This window comes from Aphis gossypii, chromosome X, assembly GCF_020184175.1.
Source record: "Aphis gossypii isolate Hap1 chromosome X, ASM2018417v2, whole genome shotgun sequence".
In the NCBI taxonomy this organism is placed as follows: domain Eukaryota; kingdom Metazoa; phylum Arthropoda; class Insecta; order Hemiptera; family Aphididae; genus Aphis; species Aphis gossypii.
The window spans coordinates 52,932,626-52,951,264 of NC_065533.1; the positions used below are offsets into that span (position 1 = coordinate 52,932,626).

The following is an 18,639-nucleotide window of genomic DNA, read 5'->3' on the forward strand; positions in this document are numbered from 1 at the left end:
TTTGGGCATGGCTCAAACTACTTTCTAAACTTTTTTCTAAGAGTTCTTAAAACAATCTCGGATACTTCCAAGACGGGTCAAAATTAGTTTAGTAGTTTTTAAACCAATATTCTTCAAACATACGGACATTGCTTTTTGTTATGTACATTTGAAGAGCACAGAATTAACTGTGTGGGTTCAGGTGAATACATATACTATTTTTTTCTGTAAGCAGTGGTTTATATAATATGTATGCATTTATATAGCCTATGATTATTCTATAAGCAAAAAATGTATTCGATTTTCGTCAGTTGAAACGAAATCCATGTGTGAGTTATTCTATAGCTACCTAGCTAGAGCGATTGAAAAATGAAACGAAGAACCATTCATTCTCAATAGTCTCATAACTACAAAATATTATGCCCAATATACTATAATTAAATAAAGTAAATTCGTATTAACTATAGATTATCATGCATTCTGTGGGGATAATAAATTGAAAGTATTTAAATTATTTTATGTGCTTTATAATATTTTTAATCGGTAAAAAATATGTCAAATAAAAATTGTGTATATTACTTACGCAGAGTTTGAAAAATTGACGAGTTCATGAAATTTGCGTTCTGTAGCAAAGAAATGCGTAATAATGGCGTTCATGTGTTATTCGCAAAATCAATCATAATAAATTAATAAATTAATTAAATGTAAATGATTGTTGTATTAAATTTATGGTTTCAGGCATGATGTAAAGTACATGGATATGCAATAATATATAATACAATTTATTGTGGATCATGTTATATAAAGATGTACACGCGTTTTTAAAGAAAATTGTTTCTAGATAATTTGAAGTCATTATTATAAAACATTTTTGAAAAGTAATAATATTTCTTACTACCAACCTATTTTTTTTTTTTTTAACTATTACCTACTATTTTATAAATTTTTACTTTTTTTAAAAATAGCACACATTTTTAATCTAACTATATTTTAAAGTTTTTAATTAGTTAAAAGTAACTTATAAGTGGGTATTTAAAGTTTACATGAGTTGAGTGGGGTGACACATATAGGTACACCGCAAAATACCAGTCCACTACAATATTTACCCCACTCAGCTAATCTTTAAATAGGTACACTGTATTATTAATTACATTCATTCAAAATTCGATTTATATACAATAAAATCCTTAGAATAATACTTTGCTTTGGATTTTAAAATTTAAAATCAATGTTATCATTTTAAAGAGTTATAAAAAAAAAAAAAATTAAAATGCATTTTTATTGAAATAACGACAAAAAATAAAACTGTAAAAATATTGTTATTATTTATTTATTTTTAATATTGTTTTAATGAGTAGGATCATAAAAAAAATATATACATATATTTATATATTTTCCAAAACATAATTTTGGAAAAAAACGTGCCCGTTCACTTTTAAAAGAATCACATTCAAAAAAATAAAAATATAAAATAACAATATTTCATTCATATCCGACCGTGGCCGGGATAAATATTATCGATATTTTTTATTCACATGTTATTAATTCACTTGACAAAGAAAGACAATCGAAAACCTAATTATTTTTTAAGTCGTATTAATGTTAATTTTTATAGAAATATTATAAATTGTTTTATAACACTCACATTGCAAATTTTTGGACGCGCGGCAGGTCATCATACTGTCCATCGCTAAGGGTCGAGTTCGCGTTCATCGTAAAAGCAGGCGATTCTCGAAACAGATGACACATATTCTTCCGAACAACCGTCGCCCTTGTGTTTGTCTATCGTTCGGCGAAACGTTTTGAGGACGAATATAGTTTGCCAGTGACGTCGGCTATATTATTTTTTTATTATTATTATACACTATCCTCTCGCTACCCGCAAACGGAGTCGTGAAAGCTTCACAGATGATATAGCCGTCTCGTCTGTGCGATATAGAACAGCTGCATCGAGTACAATAATATTATTATTCAAAAAAGTCATATACAATTTAGCTTTGTTTGACGATGTTATTCTCCCATGGATATGCCGAAAACATATTTAATTTGTATTTTCAAAACCACCAAACACAAAAATGCTGTAAATATTTCGCATGATATTTTTTACACAACTGTAGATTTATTGGTAAAAGTCTAATAATATTTATTTGAAGCTGTATGGAGAATTATCAAATTTATAACGAGTATTTAAAATAAGTTTTAAAAAAGTACACTGAATGGAAATAAATAATGAACTTGGCAAATTTTTTTTTTTACATAATAAAATTTAATATTTTAGTTCATACACTTTATACTTTTGTATTTTCCACTTCAAAATTATCTAACTTATATCCTAATAGAACATAATACTTTTAATACAGTTTATTAGTCTATTTAATTATTTAACGAGCATTACACTCAATAGAACATTACGGCAGTACAAACAATAACTACACGGTAGGTAGGATTAAAATAAAAAAAAAATACAATACATTTAAGAATATTAAAAACAGTTAAAGAAAAACAGAATAAATGAATTAATAATGTAATAGATGGTAGTAATAATAAAAAAGAAAAAAGCAAATAAATTACATGTGCAGTACAATTTCGACATATTACATTTAAATTAAACTAAAAAAAAATTGAAATACCTAAGTTATAGACTTTAAAAACTTAGAAAAAAAATTATGCAATGATATTAAAAATACATTACACTTAGAACCCGTAGCAGACTATTATAGAATATTATTATTGTTATATAATATACTAAAAGTAGAAGACTAAACACTTCAAAGTCTTGGTAGTAAAGATTTAGACATATAGATAATTATTTTTGGTTTTATTATTATGTATGATTGGTAATAATTGAAATAATACATCTCAGTATTTTTAAATTGTTTACAATTTTTCAGTTTTTTTAAGCATTAATCAGCGGCAAGCTTAATATTTGAAGTATGAATTTAATATTTTATTTTATTATTTCCAACATACAGTTTGTTGGCTTAAAAAAATATTACATTTTATTCCTATATAAAAATTGTTATGACGATAAATAAAATGTGACTATTCTTGTTTCTCATTTTAATATTCAACATTCATAAATTGTATTCATGGAGCAGCAGACGTAAGTGACTTATTTAAAACCAATACAATGTACTCTCAATTATCCATTATCTTCCGCAGAATCATTTATAATTACAATTGTATACAATAATTATAAAAAAATTAATAAAATTTTAAATATTTTGGTAATATTATATATATTTTATATGAATGTTTAAATAACAATAAAACGTGCTTTAATACAATTTTTTCCTGAAATACTATTTTAAATTTCATGATTTAATTTTTTAATAATACATATAATATCTAATTATAACATTTTTGTTTGAATTTTAATTGTGTAGATTATCCGTGGATGCCATTCCACCCTATTCCGTAGATAATCGAGAGTACACTGTACTTAATTTTTACTCATTAAGTTATTAAAATTAATTAAAAATAAATTCTATTTTTTCTATGTTACATAATACTAACAATGCTTTTGTGTTGGTTCATCAAACAAAAAAACATGTTGTAGTGGCTATAGACTTAGAATCAAATCACATTAATATTTATCATATAAGATAAGTTACCTAATTACACATTTAAGAATTATTGTTTATACATCTTACCTTAATTATTATTGAAGAAAGTTATAAAGCGATTATTTTCTTCTAATAATTTGATCGATTTTATATTTTATTGCTATTTGACTTCGTATTTGACTTTCAAAACAAACAAAATAATGTTGTAAATTTAAACGATGTTTAAATTATTTTGAAACCATATTTTGACATATATCGATATGTTATTCCCTCAAAATTATTATTCTCTATATTTTTTGTAATGGGTGTTTTTACTCTAAGATTACTTAAAATCATAGAAAAAATAGTTTTGCGTTAATGCGTTTTGTCTATGTTGCGCGTGGGCCAGAGAGAGAAAACAAGTAGTGCGCTGACATCCTCTTAAGAAATCAATCCCTAGATGAGCTTGGAAATTAATGGCTAGATATTCTAGGCGAGTGTATTTGTAGACAAAACCAGAGTTACAGTTTAACATGCGGTTAGTGACTTCATAATATGTGGTTGTTAATTAATATAAACACCACAATATCTTAGTAATCTATAAACGCGAATAGCGTGAAAATTTTTGGTTTAATTTTATCGTTAAATTAATAAAAATGATAATTATTTTAATTATAAAAAGTCTTATTTTAAGTAAAATTATTTGTTTTTAAATGATACGCCAATGACTGTTACTAATTATTATGAAATCGCTTTGCGATATGTGAAGTCACCAATTACATGTTTGTTTAGCTGCAATTATAGCCACCACTGCTACAGTTTGAGATCTTAGACTCGAATATATAAGGTCGATTAAGTAAAATGTGATTACTGTGTATTTACAGTTGAGTGAAATAATTCAATTAAAAATTGTTTAATACGCCTTGAATTCTTAATCTATAATTTGTACAGAAATTTATGAATATACTTAATATGCAAGACAATAATGATGATTTAATCCAATTTTAATACTTACTAATAAACTATTGATTTTTTATTTTAAATGTAGCAATAGTCATTGTAACCAGTATAATATAGAAAAAGTTGAAACGTTCGTACAAAAACCACCACCGCAACAACAAAAGTTAACAATGTCTCTTGTGAAATATGGTGAAATAACTCCAGTAAGCTTGTTATTTTTAAAAATAGTTTCAATTGCATCATAAATATTTGATACTTAATATGAAGTATCCATACTTATTGATTTAAGTACATGTATTGTATTATATACAATATTAGTCTTGTTAGTATGTACTTTTTTAAATTTAAATATGTCTGCTTTTAATTATATTATAATCTAAATTTAAAAATAAGTTTATGGCCAAATATTAAATGCATTGGGTTATTGTTAAATATGTCGGTAGCTATTTTATAAATTCATTGAGTGATTTTTTTGCAGTTTCATAAAAAATGGTTACTACACTTAATGGTTACTACATCTCTAAAGCAGGAAGGTACCAATTATAGTTACTATAGTTAATATATTTACCTTTTAAATGGGTGTATAAAAAAAAAAAGTTGCACAAATATGTAGTAGTTATTGAAATAAATATAGAACCAGTATTAAACCTAATGAAGAATATTCATATTAGCAAACCAAATTTTAAATTTTACTCTCTAACAGAAATGTTTAGAAAATAATTTAAAAATTATAGTACATCTATTTCAGAATGGTTTCAGTCGTAGTGCAGATTTGATCAATCTATATAATTTTCGGATTTCCTAAAGATTGCAAACATTATTCCTGGGGTTTCTCGCATAAACGTAAGACAGCTAAGCTTAAAATTTGTTGCGGTGTTGTAAATTCAGTGTGGTTGAAGCTATAATTACTTATTTTTATGTATTTATTTTTTTTTATTTATATTTTTTTACAAGTATCATACAATTTGTATCATACTATCATTAGATTTAATACAATTAGAATATAGGCTAAAAGTACAATTGGCAGGGACATTATTGTGATGGGAGGATATTATTTTTATACAAATATAAAATTCCCAATATGATTCATATTAATATAATAAGTTATATGAAAGGAAAAACAATTTAAATATTTAATTAATTCTATTTCTCAATTCTATTGTCAACATCAAATCATTTTTAAATTTCAATGTACCTATTCTAATAGTTGGTAACTTTTAAACACAACCATTAATTTGATGCCATATTTATTATATAATCTGACCTGTAGAATTCTATAAATCTACACATATTTTTTGTTTATTTACAGTCAGTGATATTTTGTCATCATTTGTGATGGGTGATGCCATAACTTTTTTGTAACTACATATACCTTAGCAGATCAAATACTGTTCTCTTATAACAACAATAAAAATAATAATGACAATATAAATTAATACAATTTAAATATTATTATTATTATTTATTATTTATGCTAAATTGTTTTGATGTATTGTCTGCTAAAGTATTTGGGTCTAGCGCAAAATGAAACTACTTCTTTACCAAGTTTATAAAAATTACTTATGTTGTCTCTTTGGTCATATAGAATGAATTGATATACTTTAATGAAGTCGAATCGATTAATAAGAAGACTGATATAAAATGGCCACCCAAAACAAGTATGTCAATGCTTTTTAAGTTAGGTATTGTTATTTTAGTTAATTGATTGTTTTAAATTTTTAAGTTTATTGTTATAACAGAAATTAATAAGAAAGAACGGAAAAAGCGACGAAATGCTCGAGTGCATCGTTTAGTACTTCCCAGAAGCCCATTGGTGGTATTTTCTGAGTTGTTTAATGATGTGCCAATTCACTTAATTGAACATAAACTTCATAATGTTAAGCGTTATACGGCTACTTTTGAAGTAAGATATAATTTTACTTTATGCTTTGTGAAATAATATAACTAATGATTAATAATTATTCTTTAAAAAAATGTAGTTTGATGGTCAAACGTATTCTGAAAATGATATTTCTAAAATTGGAGCCAAACAGAAAGCATGTGAAAAATGTTTACGTATTATGTTGGTAAAGAAATTAAGTGGACAATACGGTAATTTAAAAATGTTGAAGTGTTTAACTTTTAATATTGTTCATATAATATATACATATTATAAATGCATGTATAAATACTGTCATACATTAATTTAGAAAAAAAAGAAGAATCTCCAATAGATGTTGAAGAAAATGGTTCAATATCAAAACCTAAAGGATTGCCTCAGGATGATTTTCCATGGGGACACTTCGCTTCATTAGCTATGTATAAGTTAATAAATCAATGGAAACTGTAGCTTGTTGTTGCAAGAAATAACATAGAAATTGTAATATAGAAAAAGTAGTGGATTCACCTTCTCGGCGCCCCGAGGCTCTATGTTTACAACCCCCTTTTTTCAAAAAAAAAAAAATTGTGATTAATGATTTTTGATTTATTTTTTTTTTTTTAACTACAATAAGCTCAACTTATAAGGAACCTTATATTAAATTTTCAAGTTTTTTTGGGCATCTGAAATTTCTAATCGAACTAATTGAAGTTTTAAAAACAAAATACTTGAAAAACTAGAAAAATTAGACAATTTTAACTGTCTATAAATAGCTCAAAATACCTGAAATACAGCCTGAATACACCAACATTTAAGTTATTTTATAATTGTTATAAGACAAACTTATGGAAAATCTTGTATTAAATTTTCAACTTTTAGCAACTTATACAAACAATTTTATGAACTATATAGGTACCTACAAAATAAAATGCAAATATTCGTAATTTTGACATATTTCATAAAAATGGAAACTATAAACACTTATAAAAAAAAATTGTGACTAACGATTTTTGGTTTTTTTTTGAAATTCAATAAGAAAAACATAAATATATAAAACCATTTAAAAAGTTTTTTTTTCAATTTTTTTTTATCGACATTTCAAAAAAAAAATATTTATAAAAATCAAAAATTTTAATTGTCTATATAAAAAAATCAAAAAAGCCTAAATATTTTGAAAATTTAACCAAGTATAGATAACACTAATATTAAAAGTAGGTGGAAATTTTAAGTATTTACAGAGATTCGTTTTTGAGTTACATTTACATAACAAAATGCTGTCAAAAATTGGTTTTACGTAAAAATTCCCATTTTTTTTATTATTTTCGCAATTTTTTTAAAACTGCTGGAAATTTCTTTTTTTGGCCTTTATAATGCACCAAAGATATTCAAAACTACCCCTATGAAGATTTAAATTGTAGTATTATTTCGACAAGTTATGGTTGTACAAAAACACATCATTGTAAAATCAATAATTCTTACTCAATTTTCTCACTCCATTCAGAATCTAAAATGCAATAGTTATATGAAAAACAAAATAGCTAAGTTGATTTGAAAAAAAAATTTAGTTGTTTTGTATATGTATAATCTATAAATCATCTATACATATTTTTATATTATATATACAATATACATATTATATCCAATTGATCGGGATTGAAGAAAAAGTTATATTTAAAGTTAACGCCTGTTCACATACATACATTTAGGCATCCATTTATTTAGGTGTTCATTTGTGATGAATGCTGTGATGATTATTTGTAAACATTTATTTTATTGAGTTATTTTTTTAATATTTAATTTAAAAAAATGTTTGACAAATATATTATCGTATATGTATTTCTACAGAGATGTACTTATACTCCAAAATAAATAGTAAGCAATGAAATATGTAAATGAAAAACTTTTTTTTAAAATTCAACACATATACCTACGTACAATGTACACATGTACTAAAGAATTGAATACACTTTCACCAGCAATCCGACAGAAAAGACAGAAAAGAGCATTAGTTGCTTACTCTTACGGTTGCATTTTATTACAATAATAATAAATGATTGACAATGGTAATAATCTAGTGTCATCAAAATTGCTCCACTGGCCTCTGCTATATTAATAACTTATTAATAACTTATTTGTCTATTTCTATACATAGATATAATGAAATATCTATGACTGAAGTATACAATAATATTTACTTTGTTTGTTATACTATTGAACTTTTCAGAATTTGTATAAATTAATTATTATTGAACACATAGAAGTGAGCACGCTTTGTCAATTATCCTGAAATGTATGAGATATATTAAAAATATAGAACATAGTTACGTAGACATAGGTACTCGGCACTACCACTTCTAAGTATATATTCGTTATAATACGTTTCTGAAACTATATACGACTTTGATATGCATTAAAATTGATATATATATATTTCAAACTATTTTATATAACTGATTGTACTTAAGGACATGTAATTACTCGTAGAGAAAATTATTGTAGATACTCAATATTATATTATATGAGTTGACGTATTTCAATTTCCATTTGAAATTATCGATAGGTAAAATTTTCTTTGGAAACCTATGGATATATTATATACACATAATAAATATATAATATTATTATGTAGGTATAATAAATGAAACATGCTGGTAATTCCTATACTCAATAGTATCGTTGTTTCGTAAGATTATTAATGGTTTTGATTGAACGCCTCAACACATTTATAGGTACACGTGGTAAGTACACGACATGCTCTTATAGGTTTTATTTACCTATTACATTTGAGCTGAGATCTGATGCATTCTGATACGTGTACCTACTCACACTATAATGGCAATTGTTATCTTTATGTGCATTATTGTTACTAATATTCCGTAATAAAATAAAGTATAATGTTTTTGAACTTTGCAGTTAAGTATACGTTTAAAACAAATAGGCTAAATTGTAGAGTGTAACCAATGGCAAACCAAATCGTTTGTGGAATATTATATTTAAAAAAATACTTATATATTTTGTCAAATCTAATAAATGTATTATTACATGTAATAGTACATTATAGTTTATATATAATTAAATAAATAAATAATAATAATAGTACAGGTTATAAATTGTCTCTTCAAATCCAACATCTAAACCTATCAATAATGTTATATTGGAAGAGTTGCTTAGTGCTTACTGCAGAATCTTGTGTGACAACGAGATTTAATCTTTTTTAGTATACATCGTATATTCTTCCAGGATTTGACAATTTTATAAATACCAACTTTCTATTATGAGATCCGAGCTCGCCGAATATAAAAGTTGAGGAGATTAAGGTATTTGGGTAAATGTAAAAATTATAAAGAGTTCAAACATATTATTTGAACATCGATAACTGGAGAATTGCTATGTGAATTTACAGTTTGCTTATTTAAACGTCGATTTAACGTTAAGTAAAATGTAATCCCTTCTTCTTAAATTACGAAAAAAAATACTGTGTATATCGGATTCTCTACGGCTTGCTTTAAAACGGTGGAATTACTAGCTCATCACTTGCCTAGATTTGCAACACTTCAGTATGCTCATTTTCGACATATTAAACGAATATATTATATTAGTAGGTGATTCATAAAGCACGCTTAACCCTTTTATCTTCAACAATTCAGTAATTCGAAATTTTTTTTTTTTTTTAATTTTGAAATATACCTACTTATAAGATACATTTTTAAGTTTTTGAGATTTTTTTTGTACTACTCAGGAGTTCCAATAAAGATACAAAGTTTTGTTTTTAAAATGTCAACTAAGATAATTGTCTACTGTAAATTATTTAGTAGATAATTTTCCCGAAAATGTTTACAGATTAAAATCTCCGCCGCGCGGGACACTATTTAAATAATATTTATTCAAAAACTCTCAACAATTTTGAACTACGGTCTTCAAGTCGTATAATACCTATACATTTCCAAAACACCAAAATTCGGAATACGAATAAATTTTGGGGAGGAAGGGGTGAGCGTGTTTATTGGCGAGTCACCCCGTATATTATATAGGTACACGTTATAACGATATAATATCACTCGCGCAACAATACGCAATAACACAACTGCAATATTATAATATATTGTAATGATAGAGTTTCGCGGCGAGTTCAGCGACTGCAACAGTCGCGTCTACTTAATATGGTCGCATCGGTCGCATCGGTCGCATCGGTCGCGTCGTGCCAGCGTCTGTTATAATATAATATTATAATAATGACACGGTCCCACAGCATCTCACGTGCATGTTTTACGGGCTTATAAACGTGTGTCGTAAGACTTTGCGGCCAGTGAGAGGTATATTCAAAGAGCAATGCGATGTGCGTGGGGGGAGGGCGAGGGAGAAACGGATACGCGTATATTACACGAGAGAGAGAGAGTTCGCGCGCGCGTTTGAAACGGGATTGAAATAAACAAATGAAATGTAAAAATCCCGAGAAAATAATAATATATCGGTAAGTATATTGTAATGTACACAACAGCACACGCTTGTGCGTTATACATAATATCGTACCGTGTTAAAAGTATACGCGTATATTGTATATATACTGCACGTTGCGGGGCGTGTGTGGGGCGCGCGAGATGTCTTTATATTATTATTATTATTACCTATATATAATAACGCAGAAACAGTTGGCGAGCGCCGTGTAATAATTGTAATGCTTACATATAAGTATATGTATACTGCGTATACCTCTATATATATTATTATACGAATATATATGGTGTGTGTGTGTACACCTAATAATAATATAACGCTCTTGTGTGCGGGCGGCGTCGCGGACGGTTTTACACCGGAGATAACACTCGGCTGATAAGGAGACAAGCACACGTGCGCCTTACACACGAGCAAACGATTAATGGGCGTTTATAAGTACTTGTCGCGTGGGCGTATGTATACGCAACCGCCGCCGCCGCCGAACACAACAATAATAATAATAATAATAATAATAATATCGTTATAACGAGTCGTGTCGAGTCTGGGCCGAGGAGGGTTGGGGGCGAGTACTCTTACACACAGAGTATATAGCTATTTATTATATATATTTTATACGCGTACATTATATACACAATACTATACCTTTAGTGTTGACGACGACGACGACGACGACGACTCCCACGGCCGCGTACGACGATAATAATGTACGGTCTGTTTTTCTCTCTAATTGATGACCTCTGGTCGCATAATGTGGAGCATAAGCTATATTATATTATTAAATATGCGTATAAATTATATGGCGTGTGTACTCAATCGTGTATGAGCAAACACGCCCGCGAGACGGGACCAGTCGTCGTCGTCGTCGTCGTCGCCTGTGACATTTTTCGTTTCGCTCGTATATATTATGATATTATAATATATTGTTATAGTTAGTTTATAATATGCGCTTAGGCACATATTATTGTTATTAAAATAATATATAATATCATTATGCGTTATGATACGCGCGCTCCCATACGGTAAATCCACATCGTATTATCTGTATGTGCAGCCGCAGTAGTATTCGACGCGTAGTTGTGCAGTTATTATTATTATTGTTACCTATATTTCATAATAATAATATAAATTATAATATACGCGAATGTACGCGTACGGTGCCGTGTAATGCCAATACGTTATTATGACATATATATATATATATATATATATATATATATTCTAGTGACGTAAAAGTGCACGGTGAGATCGATTTTAATCTACAGGTGGACAGGTCGAAGAATTTCCCAAAGTCGGTTTCGATTAAAGTATCTTAAATACTGTGCTCGACTAAGGAAAATCAATGGGTATGAGAGAGGTATGAGAGAGGTATCGAAACGTTATATTTTAGCGATATTATTGACAATTATAATATTGCAGAACGGCTCATTAGAAAAAGGTCAATATTCCAAAAATTTAATTTTTGGGAAATAAAAAAATAACCGTTTATTTCGCTAGAAATATTATCTTTTTTTGACTCAAAGTCAACTTTAAGGCTAAGTTTCAATAGAATATTATCCTTTATGCGTTCATAATATGAAACTACTTCTTGGCTACAAAATTAATTATTTCTGCTAGTTTATGATAAAAATGATTTAACAGAAAATGATTTATATAATAATAATTATAATTATATATTATATTTATTGTTATATAATATATCTAAAATTAAGTATTAATCGATGTAGTATTTATTTCCTAGGTAATAATTACGTATTATATGAATTAAAATTAAAAAAAAAAAAACGTAAACTAAACATTATGGTTTAAATTGCTGTAAAATAAGATGACCATTTGCATGTTTATTAAAAAATTATACATATTTATTATGATGTGCTGATCTACACCATGCTTCAAAAATACGATATCCTATGTCGTGCTACGAGTTCAAAGTAGCATACAATATACATACCTACTAATATTATGGACATTACAAAAATTATAAAGTGTTATATTTAAATATTTAATATTTACATCTCAATTTTATTATAGTTTCTCAATTATTTGCAATTGTCACATACACATCCAAACTATCGAAATATAATACATTCAAATTATACAAGACAGCCAGTTTTTTGATATACTCAGTTATTCACGGAAATAAAAATCACGTTTACAAACAAAAAGATGATGTTCTTATTAACCTCTTAATAAACAACAAATAATTAGTATCATCTACGTCTTTATGAAATTGTTAATTAATTCGTCATTAACCATGTATAATACCACGCTAAGGATTATAATTGTTTCATCAGGTTAAACGTAATGTAGGTACTATTATGCACCACATACACGCGATGGTCAGAGTAAACACAAAAACGCTGCAATGCATATTCTACAGTAATTTATCATATTAGAAAACTATGACAATTCACACAAACTCAAACTTTGTTTGGTGGTTCTGAGTTCAATAACACTTTTTTTAAATTTAAAACAACATTAAATCTTACAGTTAGAGCTAGTCTAAAAATCGTAACTGCGCAAATGTCTAGCTGTATCAGTAAATATCCACATTATTGTCTTTATTTATTTAATCGCCAGTTCTAGTAATATTTTTCGCTATCGACTTTTGTCCAATTGGAATTCAAATATTATGTCCTTTATCATATTGTGTGGCGAGCAATGCACAGGCAGTAAGCAATCGTCCGTACCTATTGAATAATATCGTTTCATACCATTCGCCTATGTGTCTGCACTCTGCACCCTTAACGTTATTACAGCATCAACAGACATTTGTTAACAGGTCGTTAATGCGTATTATATATTATTATATTAAATTGGTTAATATGATGCGTGTATTATAATTGTATGATTTTCAGCTGTTAACACCTGCATAGTACTTGATATTATTAGATATCTATATGAATGTCGTTTAGATAATTTAGATAATTATATAAGAAATTCTCACGGTTTCACAGAAAATGTATTGTGTGTGTGTGTATGTATATATATATATATTAGTACTTAATCGTTATTTTCGTTTTGGATTAAGTTATAGCTGTGAGGTGATCACTCTAAATCATGTCACGCACTCTAAGAAAAGATTTGAAATTCATTAAAATTATAAATACCGTTAAAGACAGATGCAAAAAAAGGCAAGTGATTGGACTTGTAAAGTTATATGTTTGCTAAAAACTGTTCGGCCTCTTTTGCAAAAAAATGAAATTAGCAGAGTATATACTATATATAGATTCACTAGCTTCGTAAACTTCAGAACTCAATTGTGTCGTCTATATTTTTCTCAATATTGTCGTGAATAGATGGTTAAATTATTCCAGTAGGTTAGCTATGTATAAGTTATAACTGCACTATTCTATACTCAATATATTTTAATCCACTATTATAATAGCTATTTTATTACTCAGATATTAACACGATTAGTTTGGTTTATCTCAACTACCCAAATATAGGACACTCATATATTTTGCTAAAAGTGTAATCAAAAGGATTTTTTTGGATATTGAAACTTGTAACACCCCCTTTTCGCGTTCAGCCGCATTTATTCAAAGAATGAGTTGATACTAGATATTATTATCGTGAAGATGACCTAACCTGAACCCAACCCACAAGTTTTATTCGAATATTTAAAATTAAAAGAACCCTTGAACAAAAAAGCTCTTGGCTACGTTCCTGCATCCACCTACCACCACATATTTTGTAAACCGCGTGTTTCGAGTTCTTCGTCTTCGAGCGATCACTGGCACTTACAGCAGTTCGAATTGACAAAATAACAACGATGACGACGAGTAACTGCAAAAATATAATATATATAGGACATTAGGACATAGGTAATATATTTTTTCAAACGGTTTTCGCATACGGACAGCCGTTGGCGTTGTACGCGTTATTAACAGTGCTCGTTAACTTAACCTAATCGTCGGTAATTCGCGTTTAACCCTTATACTATACACATGATATATGCCTGGTTCAATAATTTATTAATTGTTTTTAGACGATCGCCGGCACAATAACGCGTGCACGCGCAGCGCTCAATAAAATAACAATATTGTGATAAAATTGTACAGTATTTCACACCTATCCATACCCCGAGTGTACCCATACGATATTATTGCGATACTATATGCATCGTACGCATACGAGGTACCTACACGTCCTGACATCGTTATTATTATCTCGGCGATCCGTACGAAGCGACAACGACGCGGTCCTGTACACGGTCGGATTGAGTAACGCGTGTGTACTACAATACGAAATATACGTAATATAACGATATAGGCACACGAGCAATGTAATACACACTATGTACGCATATTGTAGGTACCTATACCTACCGGCCAGGTCGAAATAAGATCTACTGCAGCGGAGAGTGAAAAGTTTCCTGGCCGGGCCGCTCCCATTTTATTTCTACCGCGTGCACTATGCTGCAACGACTGCGGAGACGTGTATAATTGTACGTAGGTACGCACACGCCACACACACACACACACACACACACACACACACAGAATCTTATCATTTATTTAATAAATTATATATACATTACATGCACACTATAGTATGTGTGTATGTACCCATGTCCGTATGCATATAATATGAGCGTAGGTGACCTTTCGTCAAAATGCACGCCCAGTGCGCGAGTGGCGACCGCACAACGACGACACAACAATAATAATAATATTATTATTATTTTTCTACTATTATCATTATTATATTATTATTATACGCATGCAGGTAGGTATATTATAATGTTATTATTGTATATCTATATACAGGCAAAGGGGCGTACCTACGGGTGTAATTTCACGGAGATATGACAGTATCGCGCGAATAATTATAAAATTTTACTACAATATTATGATGTATTACGAGAAAGCGATTCGCTGGTGTACCCGCGAGAGATGGTTTCGCTCACAAATGGGTAAGTTGAGTCGTGGGTACGCGAGGAATTGAACACAGGAAGAAGAAAAATATTTTTTTCCGTCCTCGAAGCCGGCGCTATGATAAAGTCGTAAGTCGTCATATTATTCCGCGTTTGCCGGTACCTACTACAGTGCATTATGTCCGCGTTTAAAGCGTGGGCTTATATGAATTAAATAAGTTATATGATATTGCTTAAAATAAGCTTACCGTAAACGCGTTCGTGGTATTCTGAGATAATTAGTAGGTAACTATATTATATAATATTGTATAATAATACACGCGAATTGTATAACGATCGTGTGTGAAGATTGTTACGATTTGCCTTCCTCGCCGTCGCCGAAGACGAGAAATCATTATTATTATTAATTATAATCGTTATTAACGGAAATATAATTCCAATTAGGTGCGTTTTTTTTTTATGTTATATAATATAATTATAATAATATTTATAGCTATAATAGATATTAATTTACAACAATTATACAAATAAATCAAAAAGATTACATGCTATACAAAAATACAAAATAATACTAAAAAAAAAATCTTCACGATCTATTCTATTTCTCTATATTGACTATTTCAACTAATAAATTTATTCCTTATAAATTTAGTATGATTTGATATTTTTTAAGACCTGATCTTTACCTATATAGAGATGGTAGCAGAATCTCAGATACAAAATTTGTAAAACATACCTATCATTATGGGACGGCTACTAAACGGCCGATTTTTAAATTTCAGTTATTATCTTTATCCTTGAGTACCTATGTATGTTATATTATTACAACGGAAGGTCATATTTTTTTTTGGACAGTTATATCTGAAATTCTGCTAAACCGATTTTTATGATTTTTTTTTTTTTTTTTAGACGTGTGTACTCGGTGAACCATCTAATGAGAAAAGTTCTGAAAATGATTCAATTAAATAGTTTTTGAAATTATTTAGTTTTCTGTGTAGTGACTACGTAGCGTTACCTGCCGTGTGCACGCGTATATTGCTCATAACTCCCACTGTGTGTCGGTGTCTACTTCTGCGTCATTGTCGTCAGTATGAGTTTTCTATTAATACCCACATTAATTAAAATTTTAATTTGTTTGTTAACTTTTTTGGACGAAATATTTGCAGAGTTCCCGATATCCATGTGTATATGATTTAAACCCAATAGAAGTAAAATCACATTCTATTTTAATTTTTAAATCATTTCTGAACAATTAACATTTATGTTACATTATTTTAAGTTATAACTATTCATTTTTTATAATTATTTCTGTATATTTTTATAATTATTCAGCTAATATATTTTAGTTTTTAACTATAACCCGACAGCGACAGACAATTCAGCTATAGTAATATAATATTAACATTAAGTAAGTACCTATAATATGACATGATAATTTGAGACAAAAAAAAATTAATTTCCGTTAGACGGCCGCCATCTCTTCTATCTTCCTCGTACTGGATCATACCGTTTAAATTTTAAATTAACATAAAATCAATGCTAGTGGCTTTGAGCAAGTTACATAACTTTTGCTACTTTTGTAAAATAATTATTTATCACAAAAGCACGTTGTTCTAAAATGACACTGTAACTTCTATTTTTATATTTTTTAATATTTAAATTGGAAGTTTAACAGGAAAAAAACGTGAAGAAAATTTAATTCATTGGTGACCAAAATAGTGTAGGTATACTAACCGAAAATGACAAAAACGGACATTTCAGAATGGTCAAAAAGTGACCCGTCCTTATTTTTGACTATACGAGTACATGCATTATATTTTATAAACATTGATATCATATTGTATAATACTAATTACGATTCACCTATAGAGCTTTATATAATTCGTCGAACTTTTTATGTCTTGTATTACAATTTACTTATCGCGAAAAAAACCGTCCTTAATATTAACTCAGTACTCGCTTTAACCACAAATTGCAAAAATATCAAATGTTTATTTTTAGACGAATCACCTTGTATATACATAATATTATATCCGTGTGCACGTAGGTTTATGAAAAAAAAATTCTCCGACAACTGAAATGCACACGACCAACTGCAAGTTAATAACAAATGTATAGCACTGCTAATACACTGGTCGTCATCGTGATAATTGAGCTCGTTTTTTTTCTTCTATTCCCACGGTTAATGATATGTTCCGATGTAGGCAACAATAATAATTATAAAGACGGCACGCTCAAATGGCAGGTATAAATGCGCGGTATACGGTATACCTATACAATCCATATTGTAATAATAAGCTGCAGTAAGATATGTCAGAAAATATACTAGACGTGTTTAGCGTGTTTTGGAATAATTATTGTTCATCGACGATTGGATTATAATATATTTTTAGTATTATTTGAATGGGATATATTTGGCGAAAAATTCATTGTGTGCTCCACAAATTTAAAGGTTTGAACAAACGACCGGTTTCGGTCGACCTGCACGTCATAACGATAATAATATTATATATCAGGGGTGGCCAGCGAGAAGAGACTCGCGAGCCACCAAATATATTAATATAAATATGGAAGAGCCAAAATGTAAAAAAAAAAAAAAGCTCATATTATTATATAATACTATAATACATAAACTCATATTAAAAATAAATGTTTGTAAAAATGTTACGATAAGATGCAAGAGCCGCAATAGTCTATGACGCGAGACGCGGGTTGGCCACCCCTGGTATATATCGTATCTATATAGTAAGAATATAACAACTAGAATAAATTCAATTTACTGTAGCTTAGGTTTTTTAATAATACTGCAATAATTAAAAAAAAAATTATTTTTATAGCAATATGATCTATAAAATAATTATTTACAATAAGTTCTGATAAACGGACGCTTTGTATACTGTCTATATTGTTTAAATTACTTAGGTATAGACATCATGAAAATTGTGTACCTACGCTTAAAATAAACC

General features: G+C 28.6%; 1 protein-coding gene across 1 annotated transcript; it reads left to right on the forward strand.

Annotated features, from left to right (window-relative positions):
- The first annotated feature begins 2,990 nt into the window (after nucleotides 1–2,990).
- LOC114128405 (uncharacterized) lies at nucleotides 2,991–6,938 on the forward strand. Its single transcript, XM_050206361.1, has 6 exons — nucleotides 2,991–3,082; nucleotides 4,573–4,687; nucleotides 6,070–6,142; nucleotides 6,224–6,387; nucleotides 6,464–6,575; nucleotides 6,674–6,938. The coding sequence occupies exons 1-6, from the start codon at nucleotides 3,069–3,071 to the stop codon at nucleotides 6,811–6,813; spliced, it is 618 nt and encodes a 205-aa protein (XP_050062318.1). The 5' UTR covers nucleotides 2,991–3,068; the 3' UTR covers nucleotides 6,814–6,938.
- Nucleotides 6,939–18,639: the final 11,701 nt, after the last annotated feature.